The sequence below is a fragment of the Schistocerca americana genome, chromosome 4 (assembly GCF_021461395.2).
Source record: "Schistocerca americana isolate TAMUIC-IGC-003095 chromosome 4, iqSchAmer2.1, whole genome shotgun sequence".
Classification (NCBI taxonomy): Eukaryota; Metazoa; Arthropoda; class Insecta; order Orthoptera; family Acrididae; genus Schistocerca; species Schistocerca americana.
This window is the reverse complement of record NC_060122.1, coordinates 458542988-458570296: the sequence shown is the minus strand read 5'-3', so window position 1 is coordinate 458570296 and position 27309 is coordinate 458542988. Positions and strand designations below refer to the sequence as shown.

General features: G+C 45.8%; 1 protein-coding gene across 1 annotated transcript; it reads left to right on the top strand.

The window, feature by feature from the left end:
- The first annotated feature begins 6627 nt into the window (after nucleotides 1-6627).
- Nucleotides 6628-27075, top strand: LOC124613542 (skeletal aspartic acid-rich protein 1-like). Its single transcript, XM_047142254.1, has 3 exons — nucleotides 6628-6811; nucleotides 25068-25127; nucleotides 26795-27075. Exons 1-3 carry the CDS (start codon nucleotides 6628-6630, stop codon nucleotides 27073-27075), a joined length of 525 nt encoding a protein of 174 aa, XP_046998210.1.
- Nucleotides 27076-27309: the final 234 nt, after the last annotated feature.

The window sequence follows — 27309 nt, the reverse complement described above, 5'->3', positions numbered from 1 at the left end:
AGTCCGGAAATGCGCTGCTGCTACGGCCGCAGGTTCGAATCCTGCCTCGGGCATGGATGTGTGTGATGTCCTTAGGTTAGTGAGGTGTAAGTAGTTCTAAGTCTAGGGGATTGATGACCTCAGATGCTAAGTCGCATAGTGCTTAGAGCCTTTGAACCATTTTGAGCTCTCGGTCGTTAAGTGACGGCCGTCGGTCACTGCCTTTCCCATGGTGAGAAGTAATGCTCGAAATTTGGTATTCTCGGCACACACTTGACATTGAGAGGGGGGGGGGGGATACTGAATTCCCTAACCATTTCCAAAATGGAACGCCTCATCCTCCTATTTCCAACCACCATTCTGCGCTCAAGGTCTTTTAATTCCCGTTGCGCGGCCATAATCATGTCGGGAACCTTTTCACATGACTCCCCTGAGTATAAGTAACACCTCCGCTAATGCACTGCCCATTTGTACTTCGTGTACGCGATACTACTGCATCTGTATGTGTGCATATCGCTCTCCCGTGACTTCTGTCACCTCTGTAATTTCAATGGTCCGATTGCGTACGTTCTAAAGTCAGCTAATATGCTGCTTCCACCTACCTATATTTGGTGAAAAATTTGGAAATTTATGGTAAGGACTATGGGACCAAACCACTGATGTCATCGGTCCCTAGGCTTACACACTAATTAACCTAACTTAAACTGACTTACGCTAAAGACAACACTCACACCGATGCCCGAGGTAGGACTCGAACCTCCGACGGAAGGAGCCGCACGAATTGTGACAAGACGCAAAGACCGTACGGCTACCCCGCGCGGCTTTAGTAAGAAGACCATGAATATAAAATTAGGGACAAACGTACAGCAATTGTTCTTCCCGCGAACCATTCGCGACTGGAACAGGAAAAGGGGGAAGTGGCACAGATATACACAGCGCTAGGTGGCTTGCAGAGTATAGATGTAGATGCAGACGTAGGAAGCCTTCAGAGTGGATGTTTTCGCTACGCAGCTACGCACCAGCTCATTCTGCGAGGGTATAGACACACATGATTCTTCGTTGGGCTACCAAATTCTGCCCCACCGTCCGTATCTCATACTCCACTCTGCGCGGGCGAAGAAACCATTGTGTGGTAAGAATTTCCAGGATCAAATAGTTCAAATGGCTCTGAGCACTACGGGACTTAACTGCTGAGGTCATCAGTCCCCTAGAACTTAGAACTACTTAAACCTAACTAACCTAAGGACATCACACACATCCATGCCCGAAACAGGATTCGAACCTGCGACCGTAGCGGCCGCGCGGTTCCAGACTGTAGCGCCTAGAAACGCTCGGCCATGTCGGCCGGCTTTCCAGAATCAAGACGGGGTGATTTTCAAGGTGGTATTTTTCCTGATCAGTCAAAGTGCTGGCTCTACCGCATTGAAAAGTGAGTACGTAGGCAAGGACTACCACAGTCAATAAGTTTCTAGTTTTTTCCCCCGGAAACAATTAAACCTTTATGATTAATTCTCGTCTGTGCATCGTGGGACGTTTATGGCGACAGCGAATACGAGCACTAGTGCGGTCGCAGCCGTGCAGCGGGTGACCCAGTGCAGACAGCGACCGCTACACGCGCGATGCCGATCGCGCCCCGTAATTCACTCTCGCGGCCCGATCGGCGCGTGGATTACGGCGGCTACAAATTGCCTCACGACTGCCCGCCCGCTCCAGTTACGGGAACAGGTTTCGGGCGCAGCGCCGCGGGCGCAGTGAGGCCGCTGCCTGTTTGCGATGGAGCCGGCGCTTGCGTAAGCGCCGCAGTGTTTTCATCGCTGGCCTCGTGGCCGCGCAGTGTGAATGGAGAAGTGCACACAAGACGAGCCGACTTTTGCTGTGGCCTACTTTGCAGTCCAATCGCCGTCTGCTGGTTTCCAAGCCAGAGATTTGTAAACACTTAGAACGATCTGAACCCGAGCGCATCAGGATTAATACACTGCTGGCCATTAAAATTGCTACACCAAGAAGAAATGCAAATGATAAACAGGTGTTCATTGGATAAATATATTATACTAGAAATGACAAATGATTACATTTTCACGCAATTTTGGTGCATAGATCCTTAGAAATCAGTACCCAGAACAACCACCTCTGGCCGTAATAACGGCCTTGATACGCCAGGGCATTGAGTCAAACAGAGCTTGGATGACGTGTACAGGTACAGCTGCAAATGCAGCTTCAACATGATACCACAGTTCATCAAGAGTAGTGACTGGCGTATTGTGACGAGCCAGTTGCTCGGCCACCATTGACCAGACGTTTTTAACTGGCGAGAGATCTGGAGAATGTTGGTTGGTTGGTTGGTTTGGGGAAGAAGGCCAGACAGCGTGGTCATCGGTCTCATCGGATTAGGGAAGGATGGGGAAGGAAGTCGGACGTGCCCTTTCAGAGGAACCATCCCGGCATTTGCCTGGAGTGATTTAGGGAAATCACGGAAAACCTAAATCAGGATGGCCGGACGCGGGATTGAACCGTCGTCCTCCCGAATGCGAGTCCAGTGTCTAACCAGTGCGCCACCTCGCTCGGTCTGGAGAATGTGCTGGCCAGGGCAGCAGTCGATCATTTTCTGTATCCAGAAAGTCCCGTACAGGACCTGCAACATGCGGTCGTGCATTATCCTGCTGAAATGTAGGGTTTCGCAGGGATCGAATGAAGGGTAGAGCCACGGGTCGTAACACATCTGAAATGTAACGTCCACTGTTCAAAGTGCCGTCAATGCGAAAAAGAGGTGACCGAGACATGTAACCAATGGCACCCCATACCATCACGCCGGGTGATACGCCAGTACGGCGATGACGAATACACGCTTCCAATGTGCGTTCACCGCTATGTCGCCAAACACGGAAGCGACCATAATGGTGCTGTAAACAGAACCTGGATTCATCCGAAAAAATGACATTTTGCCATTCGTGCATCCAGGTTCGTCGTTGAGTATACCATCGCAGGCGCTCCTGTCTGTGATGCAGCGTCGAGGCTAACCGCAACCATAGTCTCCGAGCTGATGTCCATGCTGCTGCAAACGTCGTCGAACTGTTCGTGCAGATGGTTGTTGTCTTGTAAACATCCCGATCTGTTGACTCAGGGATCGAGACGCGGCTGCACGATCCGTTACAGCCATGCGGATAAGATGCCTGTCGTCTCGACTGCTAGTGATACGAGGCCGTTGGGATACAGCACAGCGTTCCGTATTATCCTCCTGAACCCACCGATTCCATATTCTGCTAACAGTCATTGGATCTCGACCAAAGCGAGCAGCATTGTAGCGATACGACAAACCGCAATCGCGATAGGCTACAATCCGACCTTTACCAAAGTGGGAAACGTGATGGTAAACATTTATCCTCCTTACACGAGGCATCACAACTATGTTTCACCAGTCAACGCCGGTCAACTGCAATTTGTGCATGAGAAATCTATTGGAAACTTTCCTCATGTCAGCATATTGTAGGTGTCACCACCGTCGCCAACCTTGTGTGAATGCTCTGAAAAGCTAATCATTTACATATCACAGCATCTTCTTCCTGTCGGTTAAATTTCGCGTCTGTAGCACGTCATCTTCGTGGTGTAGCAATTTTAATGGCCAGTAGTGTACTATTGTACGCTACTGTTCACTTGCAGGCGTCTGGTTACCGCCTCGTACAATTACGTTCTGAGAGTATAGTGCGAAAGGACTCTCTGCCTACCCTTTATGCACTGACGGAAAAAAAATTGCAACACCAACATATATGTAATGTACCGTTGTTTAATTTCGGGAAATACACTGGTCTATGTAACACATTTAAGCGATTAACATTACAAGATAGCAGGTTAATGTAAGCGCGAATACGCCACTGCAAACGTGAAATGCTGATACATTAATTAACAGTGCAGTCGCCAGAATGTTGAATGCAAGCAAGCCAAAGTGTACGCATTGTGTTATAGGTGCTGGATGTGAGTTTGTGGGATGGAGTTTCATGCCTGTTGCAATACAGGGAAGGTTAATGTGCTTGGTCGGTGACGCAGGTGTTGTCGTTCGTTGATGTCTCATATCTGCTTGATTGGAGACAGATCTGGTGGTCGAGCAGGCCAACAAAACATGTCGACACTCTGTAGAGTATGTCGGATTAAAAGGATTACAACAGCGATATGTGGGTGAGCGTTATCCTACTGGAAAACACCCCCTGGAATGCTGTTTATGCATGGCAGCACAACAGGTTCAAAAAATGGTTGAAATGGCTCTGAGCACTATGGGACTTAACATCTGTGGTCATCAGTCTCCTAGAACTTAGAACTACTTAAACCTAACTAACCTAAGGACGTCACACACATCCATGCCAGAGGCAGGAATCGAAACTGCGACCGTAGCAGTCACGCGGCTCCGGACTGAGCGCCTAGAACCGCGAGACCACCGCGGCCGGCAGCACAACAGGTCGTATCACCCATACTGACGTATATATTTGCAGTCAGGTTGCGTGGGATAACCACGAGAGCGCTCCTACTGTCATACGAAATTGCACCCCAGATCATAACTCCAGGTGTAGGTCAAATGTGTCTAGCATGGAGACAGGTTGATTTCAGGCCCTTAACTGACCTTCTTCAACCAATTACAGCCTGAACTGGCACCTCTTTCAAATTCAGTGAGGTGTTAATAATATCGCCTTATCGCCGTAAGGGCATTCTTGATTAACATAAACTCACCACATGCAGTCTCAAAGGTAATTAACGCTCACGACCGTAACAACGTGCATCTGAAGCTAACCTGATTTGCATCCTCAGAGTGCCGCGAAATCTGAAAAGACATCGTCTTACAGTTATAGAAACATGCCCACCAGCTTTCGTTTAAGTCGCGCAACTCCTTCTTGGTTTTGCGATTTTTTTTCCGTTCAAATGATTCAAATGGCTCTGAGCACTATGGGCCTTAACTTCTGAGGTCATCAGTCATCTAGAACTTAGAACTACTTAAACCTAACTAACCTATGGACATCACAAACGTCCATGCCAGAGGCAGGATTCGAACCTGCGATCGTAGCGGTCACGCGGCTCCAGACTGTATCGCCTAGAACCGCTCGGCCACTACGGGCGGCTTTTTTTCTGTCAGTGTACTTCCACTCGAAAGACAAAACCAGTAAACAAGATATTTGACATACACTCTATCTCATCAAAACTATCCTGAAATCTATTGGTGGACATGAATATGGGCGTGTCCACCCCTCTGTTCTACGACGGCTTGAATTCTCCTGGGGATACTTAGTGAGATGTCTGTGCAAAGCCCATATTGATGATGTTTCGTTGAATGATTCGCACGCTGACGTTGCTGGTCCAGCATTGAAATCTGCAGCAATCTGCGGAAAGGTTGCACTTCTGTCACATTGAACGATTCTCTTCCGCCGTCGTTGGTACCGTTCTTGGTTTAAATTGCTCTGAGCACTATGGGACTTAACTTCTGAGGTCATCAGTCCCCTACAACATAGAGCTACTTAAACCTAACTAACCTAGGAACATCACACATACATCCATGCCCGAGGCAGGTTTCGAACCTGCGACCGTAGCGGTCGCGCGGTTCCAGACTGTAGCGCCTAGAACCGCTCGGCCACCTCGGCCGGCGTTCCCGTTCTTGCAGGATCTTTTTCCGACCGCAGCGATTTGATGTTTCACCGGATTCCTCATATTCATGATACACTCGTGAAATGGTCGTAACGGAAAAATCCCCACTTTATCGCTACCTCGGAGATACTGTGTCCCATTGCTCGTGCGCCGACTGTAACACCACGTTCAAACTCAATTAAATCTTGCTAACCTGCCATTGTAGCAGCAGTAACCGATCGAACAGCTGCGCCAGACACTTGTTGTCTCATACAAGCGTTGCCGACCGCAGCGTTGTATTCTGCCTGTTTAGCTATCTCTGTATTTGAATAAGCATGCCTATACCAATTTCTTTGGCGCTGCAGTGTATGCTGTTAGCGCAGGTGGTCAGTTCCGCAAGACGGATTTCGAACAACATCAGGAAACTTCGAAGTGCGCTCGTCTCACTTCTCTCAAGGGCTTCTCTCAAGGGATTGTTCCTTTCATTTTTTGTATAAATAATATTAACAAATGTCACCTGTATGGTGTACACCAAATCCGATCTCTTGCAGGAATCCAGAGTGGAGAGTCAGGGGTACACAGGTAGTTGTGTGTAACAGGCTAGGAATTTGCGTCGGATGGGAAGCGTGCTCGGATGGCCGAGGCGGTTAAGTCAACAGCTCTTGTTACGCGGGTTCTAGTCCCGGTCCGGCACAGATTTTCACCTGTTACCATAACTTCATTTCGATGCCCAAATGTAGCCAATGTCATTGAAAACCTATGAAGAATAATGATTGTTCCTTTTGAGTGAGCAACCTCGACTCTGCTTACGCCGCGGTATTGGAGAAACCGTGCGAAAGCTTCCCCCGCACGCTGCTCTGCAGCCAGTACCGGCTGTTCTGCAAGAGTTGCGATCCAAACTAACAAAAAGTGGGTGTACTGATTACGGCCGGATCGGCAGGCTGGAACACTTGAATGTTTTCGAGTGAGGTGCACGGATTCGCCGCGGTCCGGCCGCCTTCGGTACCGCGGCTGGGGCAGCGGTCCGGCGGCCCAGTTGGCCATGTAATGGAGAGTAACGACCGCCGGGGCGGACCAGTCTCCGCGCCGGCCGCAGCCTGCGTGGGAGTCGGCGGCTACCTGCACAGCGAGCGCGCCTCTGCACGTATCGGAAATCGCTTACCTGTGCCGCACTGCACTCTGCAGAAATACGGCAGGGGCGTCTCCGTTACACCGCCGACGACGCCGCCGGGTATTAACGATACGCCTCCAAAAAATTACTTCGTGACTCTCTCACCGTGTCGCATAACGTTGCAATAACCCGGGTGTGAAATCGTACCGAAATGATGGAACTGCCCATACTCCGTCACACACACACCGTAAGACCCGATGTTAAATTTTAATTTCTCAAAGGAATCCCTTTCTCATAAATGCCCGTAACATGCAATCCTAAGAATGGGCATTGCTATAAAATTCTACTGAATGACTATTTATACTCAACCGACAAATATTACACTACTGGCCATTAAAACTGCTACTCCAAGAAGAAATGCAGATGATAAACGGGTATTCATTGGGAAAATATATTATACTAGAACTGACATGTGATTAAATTTTCAAGCAATTTGGGTGCGTAGATCCTGAGCAGTCAGTACCCGGAACAACCACCTCTGGCCGTAATAACGGCCTTGATACGCCTGGGCATGGCGTGTACAGGCACAACTGCCCATGCAGCTTCAACACGATACCACAGTTCATCAAGAGTAGTGACTGGCTTATTGTGACGAGCCAGTTGCTCGGCCACCATTGACCAGACGTTTTCAATTGGTGAGAGATCTGGAGAAAGTGCTGGTCAGAGCAGCAGTCGAACATTTTCTGTATCCAGAAAGGCCCGTACAGGACCTCCAACATGCGGTCGTGATTATCCTGCTGAAATGTAGGGTTTCACAGGGATCGAATTAAGGGTAGAGCGACGGGTCGTAACACATCTGAAATGTAACGTCCACTGTTCAAAGTGCCGTCAATGCGAACAAGAGGTGACCGAGACGTGTAACCAATGGCACCCCATACCATCACACCGGGTGATACGCCAGTATGGCGATGTCGAATACACACTTCCAATGTGCGTTCACCACGATGTCGCCAAACACGCGTGCGACCATCATGATGCCGTAAACAGAACCTGGATTCATTCGAAAAAATGACGTTTTGCCATTCGTGCACCCAGGTTCGTCGTTGAGTAAACCATCGCAGGCGCTCCTGTCTGTGCTGCAGCGTCAAGGGTAACCGCAGCCATCTTCTCCGAGCTGCAGCAAACGTCGTCGAACTGTTCGTGCAGATGGTTTTTGTCTTGCAAACGTCCCCATTTGTTGACTCGGGGATCGAGACGTGGCTGCACGTTCCGTTACAGTCATGCGGATAAGATGCCTGTCATCTCGACTGTTAGTGATACGAAGCCGTTGGGATCCAGCTCGGCGTTCCGTATTACCCTACTGAATCCACCGATTCCATATTCTGCTAAGAGTCAATGGCTCTCGACCAACGCGAGCAGCAATGTCGCGATACGATAAACCGCAATCGCGATAGGGAACAATCCGATCTTTATCAAAGTCAGAATCGTGATGGTACGCATTTCTCCTCCTTACACGAGGCATCACAACAACGTTTCACCAGGCAACGCCGGTCAACTACTGTTTGTGTATGAGAAATCGGTTGGAAACTGTCCTGATGTCAGCACGTTGTAGGTGTCGCACCGGCGCCAACCTCGTGTGAACGTTCTGAAAAGCTTATCATTTGCATATCACAGCATCTTCTTCCAGTCGGTTAAATTTCGCGTCTGTAGCACGTCATCTTCGTGGTATAGCAATTTTAATGGCCAGTAGTGTAACAATAACGACTTGAAGAAAACTGCAAGTTGCTGCAAATAAAATACGAATAAAAATAATCTGATGTTTTATTATATTCAATGCAATGACAAAGCTTAAGACTCAGTGACATGACTATTAGAAAAAGAGATTGCAATAAAGGTTTGAAGCAAGTGAGGGGAGCAACACCGTATCCTAGCTACAGATTGAATCACTAATACGAAGGGAACCCATAAACTGTTTTAGTTACTTCAGTGGTTGATTGAATAAAAAATAAAAACGATACTATCGCTGGAACCGGGGTTAACGGTACTGTGGCAACGGTACATGCCCTCTGTCAACAACGCCCACCTCTAACGTCGGTGTTGACGCATTTTCTCACCAATCTGCTATGGTGGTAACTAGGCCGTGCTTGGTCGCATGTGAAGAACCACAAGCTCACCCTACATGTACATCTACAACCATACTCTGCACGCCACCTGACAGTGTGTGGCGGAGGGTACTTTGAGTACCTCCATCGGTTCTCCCTTCGATTCCAGTCTCGTATTGTTCGTCGAAAGAAAGATTGTCGGTATGCCTTTGTGTGGGCTCTAATCTCTCTGATTTTATCCTCATGGTCTCTTCGCGAGATATACGTAGGAGAGAACAATATACTGCTTGACTCCTCGGTATGTTCTCGAAACTTCACCAAAAGCCCGTACGGAGCTACTGAGCGTCTCTCCTGCAGAGTCTTCCACTGGAGTTTATCTGTCATCTCCGTAACGCTTTCGCGATTACTATACGATCCTGTAACGAAGCGCGCTGCTCTCCGTTGGATCTTCTCTATCTCTTCTATCAACCCTATCTGGTACGGATACCACACTGGTGAGCAATATTCAAGCAGTGGGCCGACAATTGTAATGTAACCTACTTCCTTTGTTTTCGGATTGCATTTCCTTAGGATTCTTCCAATGAATCTCAGTCTGGCATCTGCTTTACCGACGATCAACTTCATATGATCATTGCATTTTAAATCACTTCTAATGCCTACTTCCAGATAATTTATTATGGAATTAACTGTTTCCAGCTGCTGACCTGCTATATTGTAGCTAAATGATAAAGGATCTTTCTTTCTCTGTATTCGCAGCACATTACACTTGTCTGCACTGAGATTGAATTGCCATTCCCTGCACCATGCGTCAATTCGTTGCAGATCCTCCTGCATTCCAGTACAATTTTCCATTGTTACAATCTCTCGATTTACTACAGCATCATCCGCAAAAAGCCTCAGTGAACATCCGATGTTACCCACAAGGTCAGTAATCGGAGACCGTGAAGTCCAATTCACCAACTGAACACAAGAGTTCTCGACGTCTGCAACCACTGAACTGTGACTTTCCACATCCAAATCAAGAATGTCTATTTTCACGTGTCCCTGCTCCAGACTCTACTGTTTGCGCCGTTCAGGCCGCAACCGCCAATCAGGAAAAATGGTACTGTTTACCGCTAATAGCGTGAAAACCGCCACGTTTAATAAATTCCCACCACAAAGTGTTTCCAGACGTGGGCCAATCAGAGCACATATTCCTAGTTGGTTGCTCTAGAGATTCCCGCCTGACGTCATTTTTTTAATTTCCAGAGACCTAACCAACCTGACGGATACACCGCGAGGATTCTCCTGCCAACGCGTAGGCACAGAAATTCCAAGATTTGTGATTGCTAGCCTTTAATTGTTATATGACAGCCAGATCTTGGAACTACTACCCTCAGCCTTCTACAGAGTCGAACCGCGTCGAATACCACGAACCGTATCTTAGACTGAATGACAGGGGTGTTGGCGTGTGCTCTGCCAGGTGACTCCTTGACAAGCGTAAGCTGGAACAAAGCCTTTGAATGCTGTGTGGTCTCCCCTGCCGCTCTCAGAGCTCAGTACAAACTGAGCGGTTTTTACGCATTCTTAGAGTGGAACTACAAGCCTCGATCGAAAACCATGACACTTTCTCCATCATTAAATAACGTAATGCGATTTTTAGTTTGATGAAACTAAAGTGTCTTGCCTATCGCCACTCGTGAGAAGGGGCGGATGAATTTAGCGTATAAGTGGAATGAGACAATTCAGACTGCTTGTAACATTTCAGTGTGTCGGAGATGCCGTTAGCTGGTAATGCTACTTTCTATATAGCCCGAGAGCCAGAGCAGTAACGGCAATAGCATAGAAACTGATGCCGACCAGACTACACGAAAATAAAATAAAGTAAAAAAATCGGTTTCTTTTTTCCTTTTGCTGGCTATCTGCACTGCCTGACGAAAAAATGAAGCACTCAAAAGGGGGGGGGGCAGGGGGGTGGAGGGTGGAGGAAACTTAATGTAACTTCACGGGTTGAGAGGGTATGTGATGTTATTTCAGAGATTACAATAGTGGGTAAAATTTACCAAGAATTTGGCAGTACGATCCCATTTGTCAGCTGCAGTTGTTCTGGTCTGCATGCCTGCAGCGATTCGGTTGGGAAGGGTGATATAAAGCCTTTGTAGCCTCTCCTGAGACTATCTTGCCTACAGCTGTTGTAACGACCTTTGGCATCCTCGATACTTTGGGTGTGACAGAGTTGTTGTCTGAGCTGGTCCCAAACATGTTCTATCGAGGTCAGATCTGATGATCTTGCTTGCCATGGTAATACGTCAGTCTTGCTTCGATGTCTGAAACCCTTTACGAGATACGAGAACTTTTTTGAATATTTCATTCTGACTTTTTCACTGGTGCGCGTGTTCGGAAAGCACTTTACATAAAATCCATTTTCTCGAGATTGGTGACAGATAGCAATATCCTTCCATGTTTAAAAAATAATTCAGTATGTTAGCTACATTTCATACACAGCAACATGTGACCTAACATGCAAAAAATGAAAATTCATAGCGACATCTGTTTTTCACTGCAAACTAACGATAACCACTAACTAAATGATAGGCAGTTTACCATCAAGCTGGTGAATGAAGCTGTAAGATGTGCAGGAATCAATTTCTTTTCTCTTTTTTCTTTTTCTTCTTTTTTTTTACCGAGTAGTCCCTTTACACTATTTAGAATCGTTCAGAAAGTTCGCAGATCGGCCGGCGGGCGAGTGACGTTCTATTTGGTCTAGAGTTCCCGCCCTGTAGGCTACGACGTCTGACGCCAAATAGGACTCCCGATTGGCCAGCGGAGATAGCATTTCGGGGACCTTACTAGACCTCTCTAGGAAAATAGCACTGGAGCTATCACCCGGCTAGAAGACGACAGAACCGGCAAGGGAAGCAAGGGAGACGACACGCAAGTCTGCTAGTAAACTTGCAGCGTATCATTTTCCTTGTGAGGCGGACTTAATGCCTGTGCCGTCAGAGTTCCCTCAATCACTGTCAACCGTGACCTGAAGGCATACCACGACGATAGGAGAAGCTCCGCTGTGCCTCTCCGATATTTTGGTAGAATTGACCCCACCCCAAGTCGCTGCCGTACTATCGCCGACGATGGTAATCCAAAGTATTGCAGAACCGCGACTCTAGGCTGAACACAATACGACGCCATTCATCAGCAATCTGTGTTTCCTGGTTCACAATGGTTCAAATGGCTCTGAGCACTATGGAACGTAACTTCTGAGGTCATCAGTCCCCTAGACTTAGAACTACTTAAACCTAACTAACCTATGGACATCACACACATCCATGCCCGAGGCAGGATTCGAACCTGCGACCGTAGCGGTCGCGCGGTACCAGACTGAAGAGCCCAGAACCGCTCGGCCACTCCGGCCGGCTGTGTTTCCTGGTCAGGGCACTACTCCAAACGGAGCCATTTGTGTTTTGGTGTCAACAGCAGCCTACGAATGGGACTATAATTTCCCAGTGTGGTTGCTAGCTTCCTACTAATGACGTTGGATGATACAGAACGTTGCAGGGAATCAATTACTCGCCTCCGGATGGCAGTCGCAGTTGTGAAGGAGTTGTGCTTCGTGCATAGGACGCCGATCATCTCTTTTGGAGCTCAGATGTTTTCGACTGGATCCTTGAAGACGAGTATGTATGCCCTCAGGTACCCATGCAGTCCCACATTGGGCTACTGTCACATGTGAATGTCCCGCAATTCTGAAACTGTACGTTTCTACCACTTGACTATATGGATGCAAACAATGATGCCCCTTTCAAAGTCTGTCAGGTGGTGACAATTCTGTATCACACCACTTCATACCATCCCCGTCTCCTTCACAGTGATCACTCAACATCTAACGCTGTTCAGATCCCTGATGTACCATACCAGGACTGGTAACAACACCAAACACGCACAATACTAAAACTAATGCACTCTCATGCCCGTGCTACCAGTCGCAGAGAACTGGAGCTCTGATCATTTACATACATGCCGATGGTATGTATGTGTACGAAGTTACATTCGACTAGTTTTACTGGGCGCTTCCCATTTCTTTGTCAGGCAATATACATTGTCAGACGGTATTGTTGGCAGCGCTGTCTTTTAGTAACGTCACTTGACCCAGCAAACTCAACTGCCGACAGGAGTACAAAATAAAGCACTGTTTTCTTCATCTGCAACCTGCTACCATGGATGTAGCCTTCTTATTATTCGCTGTTGGGGAATCCCATATTTTAAAACAAACAATTAAGTCTTTCTAATCTGTTCACAAAACAGCCCTTAAGAGTTTCGGACAATTGTAAAATATTGTGAGGTATTAAACAGTCCGTATTGGACACGGGATCTAATGTAAAATTTGTATGCAAAGTCCCGCCTTCAGCCATTATAACTGTGTCATAGTAACTGTGAAGTACCTTGTAGACACGCACTGGAATGATACCCGTACAAGGGTTCATCTACCGATTTCGAAAGACCTCTTTACTCTGTAATTTACATTTTCAAAAAACCCCAAGCCACTAATCAGGCAACTCTGTTTTGATTATCACGTACCTGAGAAAAGATGCATGTCTTTCGTTACAAAGTCAATCAAGGAATCATTCTGTTTAGGACAAAGTTTTTCACATTTTTCACAATTCTTCGTGCATGTGTCATTGTAACACCTTAAATCATACGATATTTCACTGAGGCGAAAAAATTCATGGGATACCTCCTAATATCGTGTCCATGCTCCTTTTGGCCGGCGTAGTGCAGCAACTTGACGTGATACGGACTCAACAAATCCTTAAAAGTCCCTGCAGAAATAATGAGCCACGTTGGCTCTATAGCCGTCCATAACTGCAGAAGTGTTGCCAGTGCAGGATTTTGTACATGAAACGACCTCTCGATTATATTACATAAACGTTCGACGGGATTCATACCGGACTTCGTGGGTGGCCAAATTACTGGCTCAAAGTTCTTCAAACCAATCGCGAATAATTTAGGCCCAGTGAGAAGGCGCATTGTCATCCAAAAAGTTCTAGCCGTGAATCGATGCAGATGGTCTCCAAGCAGCCGAATCCAATCAATAATCGGTTCAGTTGCACTAGAGCACCCAGTCCAAAGTGTAGGCCATTATGGGATCACAATCAGCTTTCACAATGCTCTGTTGACGACTTGGGTCAATGGCGTCGTGGGGTCTGCACCACACTAGAACCCTGTGATGAGATCTTACTAACGGAAATCGGGGCTCATCTGACCAGCCCAAGGTTTTCCAGTCGTCCAACGCTCAGCTGATATGCCCATGTGCCCACGAGAGGCGCTGCAAGCGACGTCGTGCTGCTAGCAAAGACACTCGCGTCGCCCATATGCTGACATAACCCATTAACTCGAAATGCCGCAGCACTGTCCTAACGGATACATTCGTCGTGCGTCTCACGTTCATTTCTGCGGTTATTTCGCGCAGTGTTGTTTGTCTGTTAGCACTGACAACTCTACGCAGTGGCCGCTGCTCTCGGTCGATAAGTGAAGGTCGTCGGTCACTGCGTTGCCCGTGGTAAGATGCAGCTCCTAAAGTTTCGTATTCTCGGCACGCTCTTTACACTGTGGATCTCGTAATAATGAATTCCCTAACGATGCCTGAAATGAAATGTCCGATGTGCCTGGATCCAAGGATCATTCGGTACCATTCCGCGATCAAAGTCTTTTAATTCTCGCCGTGCACCGTGCGCCGTGCGCCGTGCGCCGTGCGCCGTGCGCCCGTAATCAAATGGTTCAAATGGCTCTGAGCACTATGGGACTCAACTGCTGTGGTCATCAGTCCCCTAGAACTTAGAACTACTTAAACCTAACTAACCTAAGGACATCACACACATCCATACCCGAGGCAGGATTCGAACCTACGACCGTAGCAGTCGCACGGTTCCGGACTGCGCGCTTAGAACCGCGAGACCACCGCGGCCGGCGCGCCCGTAATCAAGTTCGGAACCTTTTCACTTGAATCGCCTGAGTATAAATGACACGACCGCCATTGCACTGTCCTTTTGTACTTTGTGTACGCGATACTATCGCCATCTGTATACGTGCTTATCGCTATCGCATGACTTTTGTCATCTCAGCGTAACTTCACCTGAAGTTCTCTTCCACTTAAACATTCTAAACTGTGATGGCCAGTACACACTGTACGGGAAAGTAAGAAGCTAGCCTTCAACTCTTCTCACGTTATTTCAGCCACATGTGCAGCCATCGACCGGAGGGCTGAGGAAAAACACTCTTCCGCGATGCTGACGTCATGAGCGTAAGGAAGGTAAATAACAAATGAAGAAAACATCGTTTGGTGACTCACGAGGACAGATTCCGCGGCGACAAACAGCTCTTTCTGACTGCGATAAGACGGGCCCGCGATAAGACGGCTTTAATCCCGGGGATTTGCCTCGCGGTCGAGATAACGGCTTGCGTCGCGGAGTTTGCCGACTGCTCGACTCCACTCGGTGCAACTGCTGGTTGTTTCAGTAAATGAACCTACAAGTTATTTCTAACAATAGTGCAGCGCTTCCTGCCGGTGACGATCATTCTTCGGCAAGCGAGCTACGGCTTTATTCGGATATTTACACGGAGATGCTATGCAGTTGGTAAACTCCTTTGGTATCGCTGCTGTCCACCTCTGGAACTAGGTGCCCTGCGCTCCTGGCACTGCTCGACACCCAACTGCTTTTAAGAAAAAGTCGAGGCACTTCCTTCTGCCACACTCGCATCAAATGGTTCAAATCGCTCTGAGCACTATGGGACTCAACATCTGAGGTCATCAGTCCCCTAGAACGTAGAACTACTTAAACCTAACTAACCTAAGGACATCACACACACCCATGCCCGAGGCACGATTCGAACCTGCGACCGTAGCAGTCACGCGGTTCCGGACTGAAGTGCCTAGATTCGCACGGCCACCGCGGCCGGCAACACTCGCATCGTTTTCCCAAAAAACTGACATATGTGGCCAACTCTCCCTTTGTCAAATAGTAAAACCAATGATCCTACCTTCTGTAATTTACGCTTCTTTCTATCCCCCTTTCTCTATAAGTCAAGCCAATTTCTCTTCCCTTGTATTCATTAAGTGTATGCTATCACATTCTTCTTTTCCTCGCCTCTCCATCCCTTTCCACAGGGTCCCGGGTTCGATTCCCAGCGGGGTCAGGGATTTTCACCTGCCTCGAGATGACTGGGTGTGTTGTCCTCATCATTTCATCATCATTCATGAAAGTGCCGAAACTGGACTGAGCAAAGTTTGGGAATTTGTGCGGGCGCTGATAACCGCGCTGTTGAGCGCCCCCACACACCAACCATCATCATCATCATCATCATCTACCCCTTTCTCTCATTCCCACTGCTGCTAACGCTCGTAAGTAAAACCTACATTTCCGTAATTTCTATTTATTATTGCATTCATGGAAAAATATGAACTGTGCGATTTTTAACTATACTTGTAATTTTTATTAGTAAATGTAGTGCAACATGCTTGTAGCGATACATCTAGTGTCAAATGTATAGAACGTCTGGTTATGTAAGCGAGGGCCAGACGGCCTTAATTTTCATAGGTTATATAATCAATAAATAAAAATTTGTAGCCATTACTGGCCTGTGAGGAAGTTCGCTATAACTTGATTTGTAACCCGTGGATTGCAGAGCCATTTACTTAATTTTTCATATATTTGTTCTATTTATACTCGAATTACGGACGCTTTGTGACCTGAATAGCGTTCCCGTCATTAAATATACTCTCAAATCCACTATGCTGCGGCCGCGTGTTCTGTATTTCGCGTATGAAACGAAGTTGCACTAATTTGCCTAGTTTTTGTCGTCCTGCAGTGACGCACGTAGCACACGCCTAACTACAGCGCACAAAATCGGCATGGAAATGATAGAGATACGATGTATCGTTCCTACCGAGCGAGCTTGTTAAAAAAAGTGTTCCACGTCTTGGGAACTGATAGTATGGAACAAAACGAGACAAAAAATATCTGGTAAACATTGGCTCCAAAATGTATATCCTAGGAACTGTGAGCTCTTGTTCATCTCCGCTACTGCAAGTTATTTTCTATTGCGATCGACCTCCAGGTTGCACTAGAGAAATGAGAACACATTTTTCTGTTACTATGAAACGATAGATCTTCTAATGCAATCTGTTTGCTATTACATACGACCTGCACTTGTGAAGCATCCATGAAGGTGGTGCCCAATATGGTATCTATTCACAGTAAGGCATAACAGGCGTCCATTACGCTGATAAGTACAAAGATGAAACTACTATGTAAAAGTATCTCACAAACTCATCAAAACACAAAATGGTTCGATTAGAACTAATACCTGCACGGCGCTTACGCAGAATTGTGAATTCAATTTCATCATCATCATCATCATTCGCTTGAGGCCTTAGTCCCACGGCAAAGTGGGCTCGGCCTTGTTACTATTGATTTGGCAGTGTTAGTTGCACAGGGTGGCCGGATGCCATTACTGCCGCCATCCCGAACTTCCCAGGGACAGAATTAGTGTATCCCGTCTGTCTGTGTCTAGTACAAGCCATGCAATAGTGCGAACGTGTTTCATATGTCGTGGGGACCAGCCCGGTATTCACCTAGCGAGATATGGAAAACTGCCTAAAATCCACATCCAGGCTGGCCGGCATAGCGGCCCCCGTCGTTAATCCGCCGGGTGGATTCGATCCGGGCCGGCGCACCTACCAGAGTCCAGGAAGCAGCGCATTTGCGCTCTCGGCTACCATGGCGGGTAGAATTGTGAATTCATTTTACAGAAACAATAAACAGTGATGTTTTCTGCATGCTCTATCCGTGGACAATGGCAAAAGAATGTGTCTTCAGTTTTTTCCTAAATTCTGTCCCTAGTTCGTTGCAGTAGGAGAGATGTGTTTCACAGTGGTGAAGATGAACAACTAGTCATAGCTCTCAAGGCATGCATTTTAGCGACCGTATCTGCTGAGTATTTTTGCCTTGTTTCGGTCCATACCACCAATTCTCAAAATATACAATACTTTCTTTTAAACCTTGTATATAGGATATGTGGAGGTTCAAATATTCCTTCGGCCAAGAATAATTGTTTTTTCTGTGATTTTCCAGGAATCATTTGAGGTGAAACCTGCGATGTTCAATAACCAAGGCATCAGTTAATGTCCGTTACGATCTTTGTCAAATACCAGCCTATACTGTCTTTAACAACCTCGATGTCGACGGGCGTTTAAATTCAACCTTCATTTATTTTCCCACTTACCCATAGATCCTGAAGAAGGGAAAGGGTAACCCAAAGATTCATTTATTAACACAATAGTTCACTTAGGACAGTATTGGTGGAGATCCAAATAAAGTGCACGATTTTTAATTACTGACGTAGTGGAGAAACTGTCACGGGAACATATACAGAATCGTGCTAGTGATTAGTCGTGGTAGTCGAACAAGGAGCCGCTCCAAGCCCACTTCAGCTCTCAGCGACCTTCTTTGGCCGAACGCCGTATTTATACGGTCAAGCGCCAAAGGCACTGGATAGGCACGTGTTTTCAAATACAGAGATATGTAAACAGGCAGAATACGGCGTTGCGGTCGGCAACGCTTATACAAGACAACAAGTGTCTGACGCAGTTGTTAGATCAGTTACCGCTGCTACAGTGGAAGGTCATCAAGATTTAAGTGACTATGAACGTAGTGTCATAGCAGACACACGAGCGATGGGACACAGCATCTCTGAGGTAGCGATGAAGTGGGGATTTTCCCTTACGACCATTTACGAGTGTATCGTGAGTACCAGGAATCCGGTAAAACATCACTCTCTGTCTTCACTGAGGTCGGAAAAAGATCCTGCAAGAAAGGGACCAACGACGACTGAAGAGAATTGTTCAACGTGACACACGTGCAATCCTTCCGAAAATTGCTGCAGATTTCAATGCTGGGCCATCAACAAGTGTCATTGTGCGAACCATTCAACGAAACATCATCGGTATGGGCTTTTGGAGCCGAAGGGCCACTCGTGCACCCTTCATGACTGCACGACACTAAGCTTTACGCCTCGCCTGGGCCCTTCAACACCGACATGGACTGTTGATGACTGGAAACATGTTGCCTGGTCGGACGAGCCTCGTTTCAAATTGCATCGAGCGGATAGATGTGTACGGATATGAACTTAAGGAATCCATGGAACCTATATGTCAGCAGGGGAATCTTCAAGCTGGTGGAGGCTCTGTAATGGTATGGGGAGTGTGCAGTTGGAGTGATATGGGACCACTCATACGTCTAGGTACGACAGGTGACAGTACGTCAGCATCCTGTCTGATCACCTGCATACATTAATGTCCATTGTGCTTTCCGACGGACTTGGGCAATTACAGCAGGACAATGCGACACCCCACACGTCCAGAATTGTAGAGAGTGACTCCAGGAATCCTCTTCTGAGTTTAAACACTTCCGCTGGCCACCAAACTCCTCGAAATGAACATTATGAGCATATCTGGAATGACTTGCAACATGCTGTTCAGAACAGACCTCCACCCCGTCGTACTCTTAAGGATTTATGGACAGCCCTGCAGGATTCATGGTGTCAACTCCCTCCAGCAGTACTCAAGATATTAATCGAGTCCATGCCACGTAGTGTTGCGGCACTTTTGTGCCCTCGTGGGGACCCTACATGATTTTAGGTACGTGTACCAGTTTCTTTGGCTCTTCAGTGAATTACTAAATGGCTAACCAGGGGCACTATTCCAGCTGCAGGCTTCAGGACCACAAGAATGGGATTTTCAGTACTTCATATGGACGTTGGTCGAATTAAATTTAGATTGCTGGCATAATCAACTCATTAACGTGTATGTTATGTTAATGGCGCCGGCCGGTTCTAGGCGTTTTAGTCTGGAACCGCGCGACCACTACGGTCGCAGGTTCGAATCCTGCCTCGGGCATGGATGTGTGTGATGTCGTTAGGTTTAAGTAGTTCTAAGTTCTAGGGGACTGATGACCTCAGAAGTTAAGTCCTATAGTGCTCAGAGCTATTTGAACCAAGAACTTAAGCGCCACTCCACACTGGCCACGGCCCACTTCTACAGCAGCATAAAAAATTACGCACTTCAAGACCAGTGACTTGTTGTTGTTGTGGTCTTCAGTCCGGAGACTGGTTTCATGCGGCCCTCCATGCTACTCTATCCTGTGCAAGCTTCTTCATCTCCCAGTACCTACATCCTTCTGAATCTGTTTAGTGTATTCTTCTCTTGGTCTGCCTCTACGATTTTTACCCTACGCGCTGCCCTCCAATACTAAATTGGTGATCCCTTGATGCCTCAACACATGTCCTACCAATCGATCCCTTCTTCTAGTCAAGTTGTGCCACAAATTTCTCTTCTCTCCAATTCTATTCAGTACCTCCTCATTTGTTATGTGATCTACCCATCTAATCGTCAGCATTCTTCTGTAGCACCACATTTCGAAAGCTTCTATTCTCTTTTTGTCAAAACTATCTATCTTACACTTTTCACTTCCATACAAGGCTACACTCCATACAAATACTTTCCGAAACGACTTCCTGACACTTAAATCTACACTCCATGTTAACAAATTTCTCTTCTTGAGAAACGCCTTCCTTGCCATTGCCAATCTACATTTTATATCCTCTTACTTCGACCATCATCAGTTATTTTGCTCCTCAAATAGCAAAACTCATTTACTACTTTAAGCGTCTCGTTTCCTAATCTAATTCCCGCAGCATCACCCGATTTAATTCGACTACATTCCATTGTCCTCGTTTTGCTTTTGTTGATGTTCATCTTATATCCTCCTTTCATGACACTGTCCATTCCGATCAGCTGCTATTCCAGGTCTTTTGTTGTCTCTGACAGAATTTCAATGTCATCGGCGAACCTCAAAGTTTTTATTTCTTCTCCATGGATTTTAATACCGACTCCGAACTTTTCTTTTGTTTCCTTTATTGCATGCTCAATATACAGATTGAATAACATCGGGGAGAGGCTACAACCCTGTCTCACTCCCTTCCCAACCACTGCTTCCCTTTCATACCCCTCGACTCTTATAACTGCCATCTGGTTTCTGTACAAATTGTAAATAGCCTTTCGCTCCCTGTATTTTACCCCTGCCACCTTCAGAATTTGAAAGAGAGTATTCCAGTCAACATTGTCAAAAGCTTTCTCTAAGTCTACAAATGCTAGAAACGTAGGTTTGCCTTTCATTAATATATTTTCTAACAAGGGAACCTCCCATCGCACCCCACTCAGATTTAGTTATAAGTTGGCACAGTAGATAGGCCATGAAAAACTGAACACAGATCAATCGAGAAAACAGAAAGAAGTTGTGTGGAACTATGAAAAAATAAGCAAAATATACAAACTGGGTAGTCCATGCGCAAGATAAGCAACATCAAGGATAATACGACCTCATGAGCGCCGTGGTCTCGTGGTTAGCCTGAGCAGTTGGAAACGAGAGGTCCTTGGTTCAAGTCTTCCCTCGAGTAAAAGTTTTACTTTCCTTATTTTCGCAAAGTTATGATCTGTCCGTTCGTTCATTGGCGTCTCTGTTCACTGTAATAAGTTTAGTGTCTGTGTTTTGCGACCGCACCGCAAAACCGTGCGATTAGTAGACGAAAGTACGTGCCTCTCCAATGGGAACCGAAAACATTTAATCGCAAGGTCATAGGTCAACCGATTCCTCCACAGGAAAACACGTCTGATATATTCTATACGACACTGGTGACGGCATGTGCGTCACATGACAGGAATATGTTGTCGACCCACCTAACTTGTACACTTAGCGAGTGGGTAAAAAGATTTTTCTACCTTGCCCGATTTAGGTTTTCTTGTGGATGTGATAATCACTCCCAAAAAAGTGATGAAAACATAAGAGTTTGTCACATAAACTGCAACAAATGAATGCAACAGTTTCCCAGTCGCACAGTTTTCCCTGTACTCTGTCAAAACATATGCTTTTAACGTTTTCAAATTTTTCCGTGTGTAGACCGTCAAATCCTGCATATGCCCAAGCAAATCTGAACATGTCCTGGAATTTTGGAGAGCGAAGATGATTATGTGTGAGTGCCTGAACTTCGATAATTGTCTGAAAATAAAAAGTTAAACTTTTCGTTCGAGGGAAGACTTGAACCAAGGACCTTTCGCTCCGCAGCTGCTCACGCTAAGCACGAGACCACGGCGCTCTTTAGCTTATAATTTCCTTGATGTTGCTTATTTTGCGGATGGACTACTCAGTTTGTATATTTTTCTTATTTTTTTCATAGTTCCACACAACTTCTTCCTAATTTCTCGATTGATCTGTGTTCAGTTTTTCAAGGCCTATTCACTGTGCCAACTTATAACTAAATCTTAGGGGGGTGCGATGGGGAGGTTCCCTTGTAAGATAAGTCGTAGGGTCAGTATTGCCTCACGTGTTCCAACATTTCTACGGAATCCAAACTGATCTTCCCCGAGGTCGGCTTCTACCAGTTTTTCCATTCTTGTGTAAAGAATTCGTGTTCACCTGACCATAGAATTGCATATACTGAAGAGATTTCTTAATTGCATGTCTCCCTTTCCTTGCAACACTTCTGCGTTATTGTCAATGCTAGGTATCGTCATTGTTCATTTTGTAATAAAACTCATTAAGACAATTTGCTTGAATTGTTTATCTAGCGATTCGAGAAAGCAAGCTTCCTAGACCTCACACATTCAACGACTAGGAAGGAAGCAGTGTTGTCACAGTGTGGCCAGCTTTGTGCGTACCTGCAAAACTGGCAGGGGTTCGAGGAAGTACTGACGTCCAGGTCCTACCGCTCGAACGTCAATCACAACATTATTTCAATGAAAGCGTAACAGTGTATAGAAAAAAAGTAGCGACAACGTTAAAGCTGCTTAACTACAGGCACATCTTCCTGCAGCGTACTGTCCATCTGAATTTTTTTTTTTTAACCTATGTTGAATTTCGGTATCTTGTTGGTATTCCACAAATATAGTCGTCTCCTTACTTTACAGCTCCGTCATTGGATTAATTCTGTCTGACTGTTCCTTAAGAACTGATTGTTAATACAATCTTAAGCTGCCTTGTCAAAACAGCTTACTGCATTTTGACGTGAGATGTAGTTAGTAACGTTTTCGAGAAAGATATAAAAAGTAATTTACTGCAACGTAGATGGCAAACAAACGGACGGCCGTAAACTTGCCCCATCGTAACAGACGCAGCGGGGATCGGCCGCTGTTCTAGAGGCAACGCAACGGCTAGCCACGACTTCCCACGCTAGAAGCTTGTTTACTGCCACTTAAAAGAAGTCACGTTGAATGGGCGTCTACGACAGTCGTGTGTACGATCTCTCCCACGTTTTAAGAAGCTACCAAGGAAAGATATTCATTGTCGGGTGATGTACAGATAACCATTTCTCCTCGTAGTATTACTTCCTTCTCATGGCATCCATAGGGACTGTTATCAATAAGCTGAGACGATACAAGGCTTGGAAAACTAAATAAAAAAGTCCATTGACTGTGTTACAATAGTGCTCTTTATGCGCCAAAGAACTTTTCGTAACACAGCTATACCCTTCGAGTTCTGCTGAAAATTATGGGACCTCAACTTTATTGTAATCGTGATCGAAAAGCGTACCCGCGGGAGGTTAAAACGACGAAATGATGTCATAAATACAGGATGCTACACAATACCTGTTGCACACTTACAGCAGCTGTAGAAGAGACTTAGCAGATAAGGTTTTACATATTAACGTTAATCCAGAAACTAAATGCTACAATATTACAACGGCTTCAAAATTTACTCAAGTTTCTCGTGGTGACGTTCATCTTTCACAGATAGTTAAATCTGACGTGGTTATGACACGCCTCCCGTGATACAAATAGCCGGAATATAGTATTAGAATTAAGCAACTAGCTATGACAATAATTACTGAATGACCAAACCAAATTCCACAACGCCTGTTCTTGGCAAAGTTTGTATTGTAAACTGCTGATAAATGGAACAACAGGAAAAGTATCGGCCAAATATTTCACAACATCCTCATTCAAGTGCTAGCGAAAGTATCTACTGCGCACACAAACACACCAAACTATCTTTGTAAGGTAATATATGCAGCCTATTTATCCTGTCCATTGCGCCTTCTTTTTCGAAGTACCACGTAATACCAAAAACAACTGTACTTTTCTCCTTTAGCAGACCTGAACTTTTCGCTGATACAAAAAAGATTGTTCAGTGAAAATTGTTACATCAGTTTATGTTCTTATTTATAAACAGTGTAGACTTTTTCTCTGTACAGTTATTGTAAAACCTACGTCATATTGTTGCTTTCAGGTGTCTGTTCTCTCTTGTGGAAGAACATTCAAGGCAAAAAAACATGCGAGGCGTCATGGAGTACTTGCAGTTTGTCACGAAAGCAAACACTAAGAAGATTCAAAAAATCCAGTCCTGTCAAGTGTAAATGATGAAGGTGGTGGTGATGATGATGATGATGATGATGTTGATATGACGATCGTTATGATGATACTGATGTTGAACGTGAGCACAACAAAAATAGGCCTCTGCTGTTAGCAGACGGCCGGACGCCGTGACCTAGCGTTTCTAGGCGCTTCAGTCCGGAGCTGCGCGACTGCTACGGTCGCAGGTTCGAATCCTGCCTCGGACATGGATGTGTGTGATGTCCTTAGGTTAGTCAGGTTTGAGTAGTTCTAAGTTCTAGGGGACTGATGACTTCAGATGTTAAGTACTATAGTGCTCAAAGCCATATGAACCATTTTGTTAGCAGACGACAACACTATTCTCCCCACCAACACCATGGGCAAAACTTTCTTCCCGGAAAACCTTGACTTTGTCGTCATGTTTCGTTCCGTTGATGACCTATCTGAATACTGCTCTTTGAAATACACTGCGGAATATTTTCCATTTCGTCCTGTTCCGTTCTGTCAAGTGTATATCGACCTTAAACTGCTTCAATATCAACCCAAGCCTTAGGAAGGCATCATCGATGCACTGAACAGTTCGTGTAGTCGCAGAACCAGAGGTGCTCTACACCAGTGATGAGTCGATAGATGGATGGTGGTGAGGAGGAGGAGGCAGAGGGAGAGGAGGATGACGACAAGAACAGCGACAACGACGGCGATATGATATTATGACTATGATGATGATGATATTGATGAAGGTAGTGATGATGGTGATGGTGATGATGATGGTGACAATGATGATGATGACGACGACGACAGCAATTATGCTGGTGATGATGGCTCTGATAAGAAGATTGTTATGATGATGTTGCAGGTGAGGATGATTTTGATGGTGATGATGATGATGATGATGATGATGACAGCAATGATGGTGGTGATGATGGCTCTGATAAAAAGATTGTTATGATGATGTTGATGATGCAGGTGAGGATGATTTTGATGATGATGACGATGACAGCAATGATGGTGGTGATGATGGCTCTGATAAGAAGATTGTTATGATGATGTTGATGATGCAGGTGAGGATGATTTTGATGATGATGATGATGATGATGATGATGATGACGATGACAGCAATGATGGTGGTGATGATGGCTCTGATAAGAAAATTGTTATGATGATGATGATGATGGAGGTGAGGATGATTTTGATGATGATGATGACGATGACAGTAATGATGGTGGTGATGATGGCTCTTATAAGAAGATTATGATCATGTTGATGATGGAGGTGAGGATGATTTTGATGATGATGATGATGACGATGACAGCAATGATGGTGGTGATGATGGCTCTTATAAGAAGATTGTTATGATGATGATGGAGGTGAGGATGATTTTGATGATGATGATGACGATGACAGCAATGATGATGGCTCTTATAAGAAGATTGTTATGATGATGTTGATGATGCAGGTGAGGATGATTTTGATGATGATGATGATGATGATGATGACAGCAATGATGGTGGTGGTGATGGCTCTGATAAGAAGATTGTTATGATGGAGGTGAGGATGATTTTGATGATGATGATGATGATGACGATGACAGCAATGATGGTGGTGATGATGGCTCTGATAAGAAGATTGTTATGATGATGTTGATGATGGAGGTGAGGATGATTTTGATGATGATGATGACGATGGCAGCAATGATGGTGGTGATGATGGCTCTGGTAAGAAGATTGTTATGATGATGACGATGGAGGTGAGGATGATTTTGATGATGATGATGATGATGATGATGACGATGACAGCAATGATGGTGGTGATGATGGCTCTTATAAGAAGATTGTTATGATGATGATGATGATGATGATGCAGGTGAGGATGATTTTGATGATGATGATGATGATGACGATGACAGCAATGATGGTGGTGATGATGGCTCTGATAAGAAGATTGTTATGATGATGTTGATGATGGAGGTGAGGATGATTTTGATGATGATGATGATGATGATGACGATGACAGCAATGATGGTGGTGATGATGGCTCTTATAAGAAGATTGTTATGATGTTGATGATGGAGGTGAGGATGATTTTGATGATGATGATGACGATGACGGCAATGATGGTGGTGATGATGGCTCTGATAAGAAGATTGTTATGATGATGTTGATGATGGAGGTGAGGATGATTTTGATGATGATGATGATGATGACGATGACAGTAATGATGGTGGTGATGATGGCTCTGATAAGAAGATTGTTATGATGATGTTGGTGATGGAGGTGAGGATGATTTTGATGATGACGATGACAGCAATGATGGTGGTGATGATGGCTGTGATAAGAAGAGTGTTATGATGATGTTGACGATGGAGGTGAGGATGATTTTGATGATGATGATGATGATGATGATGACAGCAATGATGGTGGTTATGATGGCTCTGATAAGAAGGTTGTTATGATGATGTTGATGATGGAGTTGCGGATGATTTTGATGATGATGATGATGATGATGATGATGACGATGACAGCAATGATGGTGGTGATGACGGGCTCTTATAAGAAGATTGATATGATGATGTTGATGATGCAGGTGAGGATGATTTTGATGATGATGACGTTGATAATTACGGTTATTATGATGACACCATTGACAAAGGAGATGATGTCGATGATGGGATTGGGTACACAGTGTCCAGGTCTGCAGCCTTAACACTGGACAACGTCCACGTCATTTGCTGGGAGTCGCGTGAAATGGGCCGGCGTCGAGATGAGACCCTCTTGGACCGCACATTTAGCCAGAGTGTCGCCTCTCGCTCTCGCCGTAGGCCCAGGCTGCGCCTGATAAGATTACTGCGGCTGCAGTCCCGCTAATGGGGAAGGCAGCGGCGGCGGCGGCGGCGGCAGCGGCGGGGGCGGCTGGTGTGGGCTGCGACTGTACGCAATCAGGACGTCTCTAGGGAGCGCACACCTGCCCAGTCGCTGCCAGACACCTCATCACCTTCCAGCTGCGCATTGGTGTGCCACCACGCCAAGTCTCTCCTGCATAAACACTCGTAGGTACGCCGTCAGAGCGTTACTCTGCACTGCACGGCGCTGATTTGTACA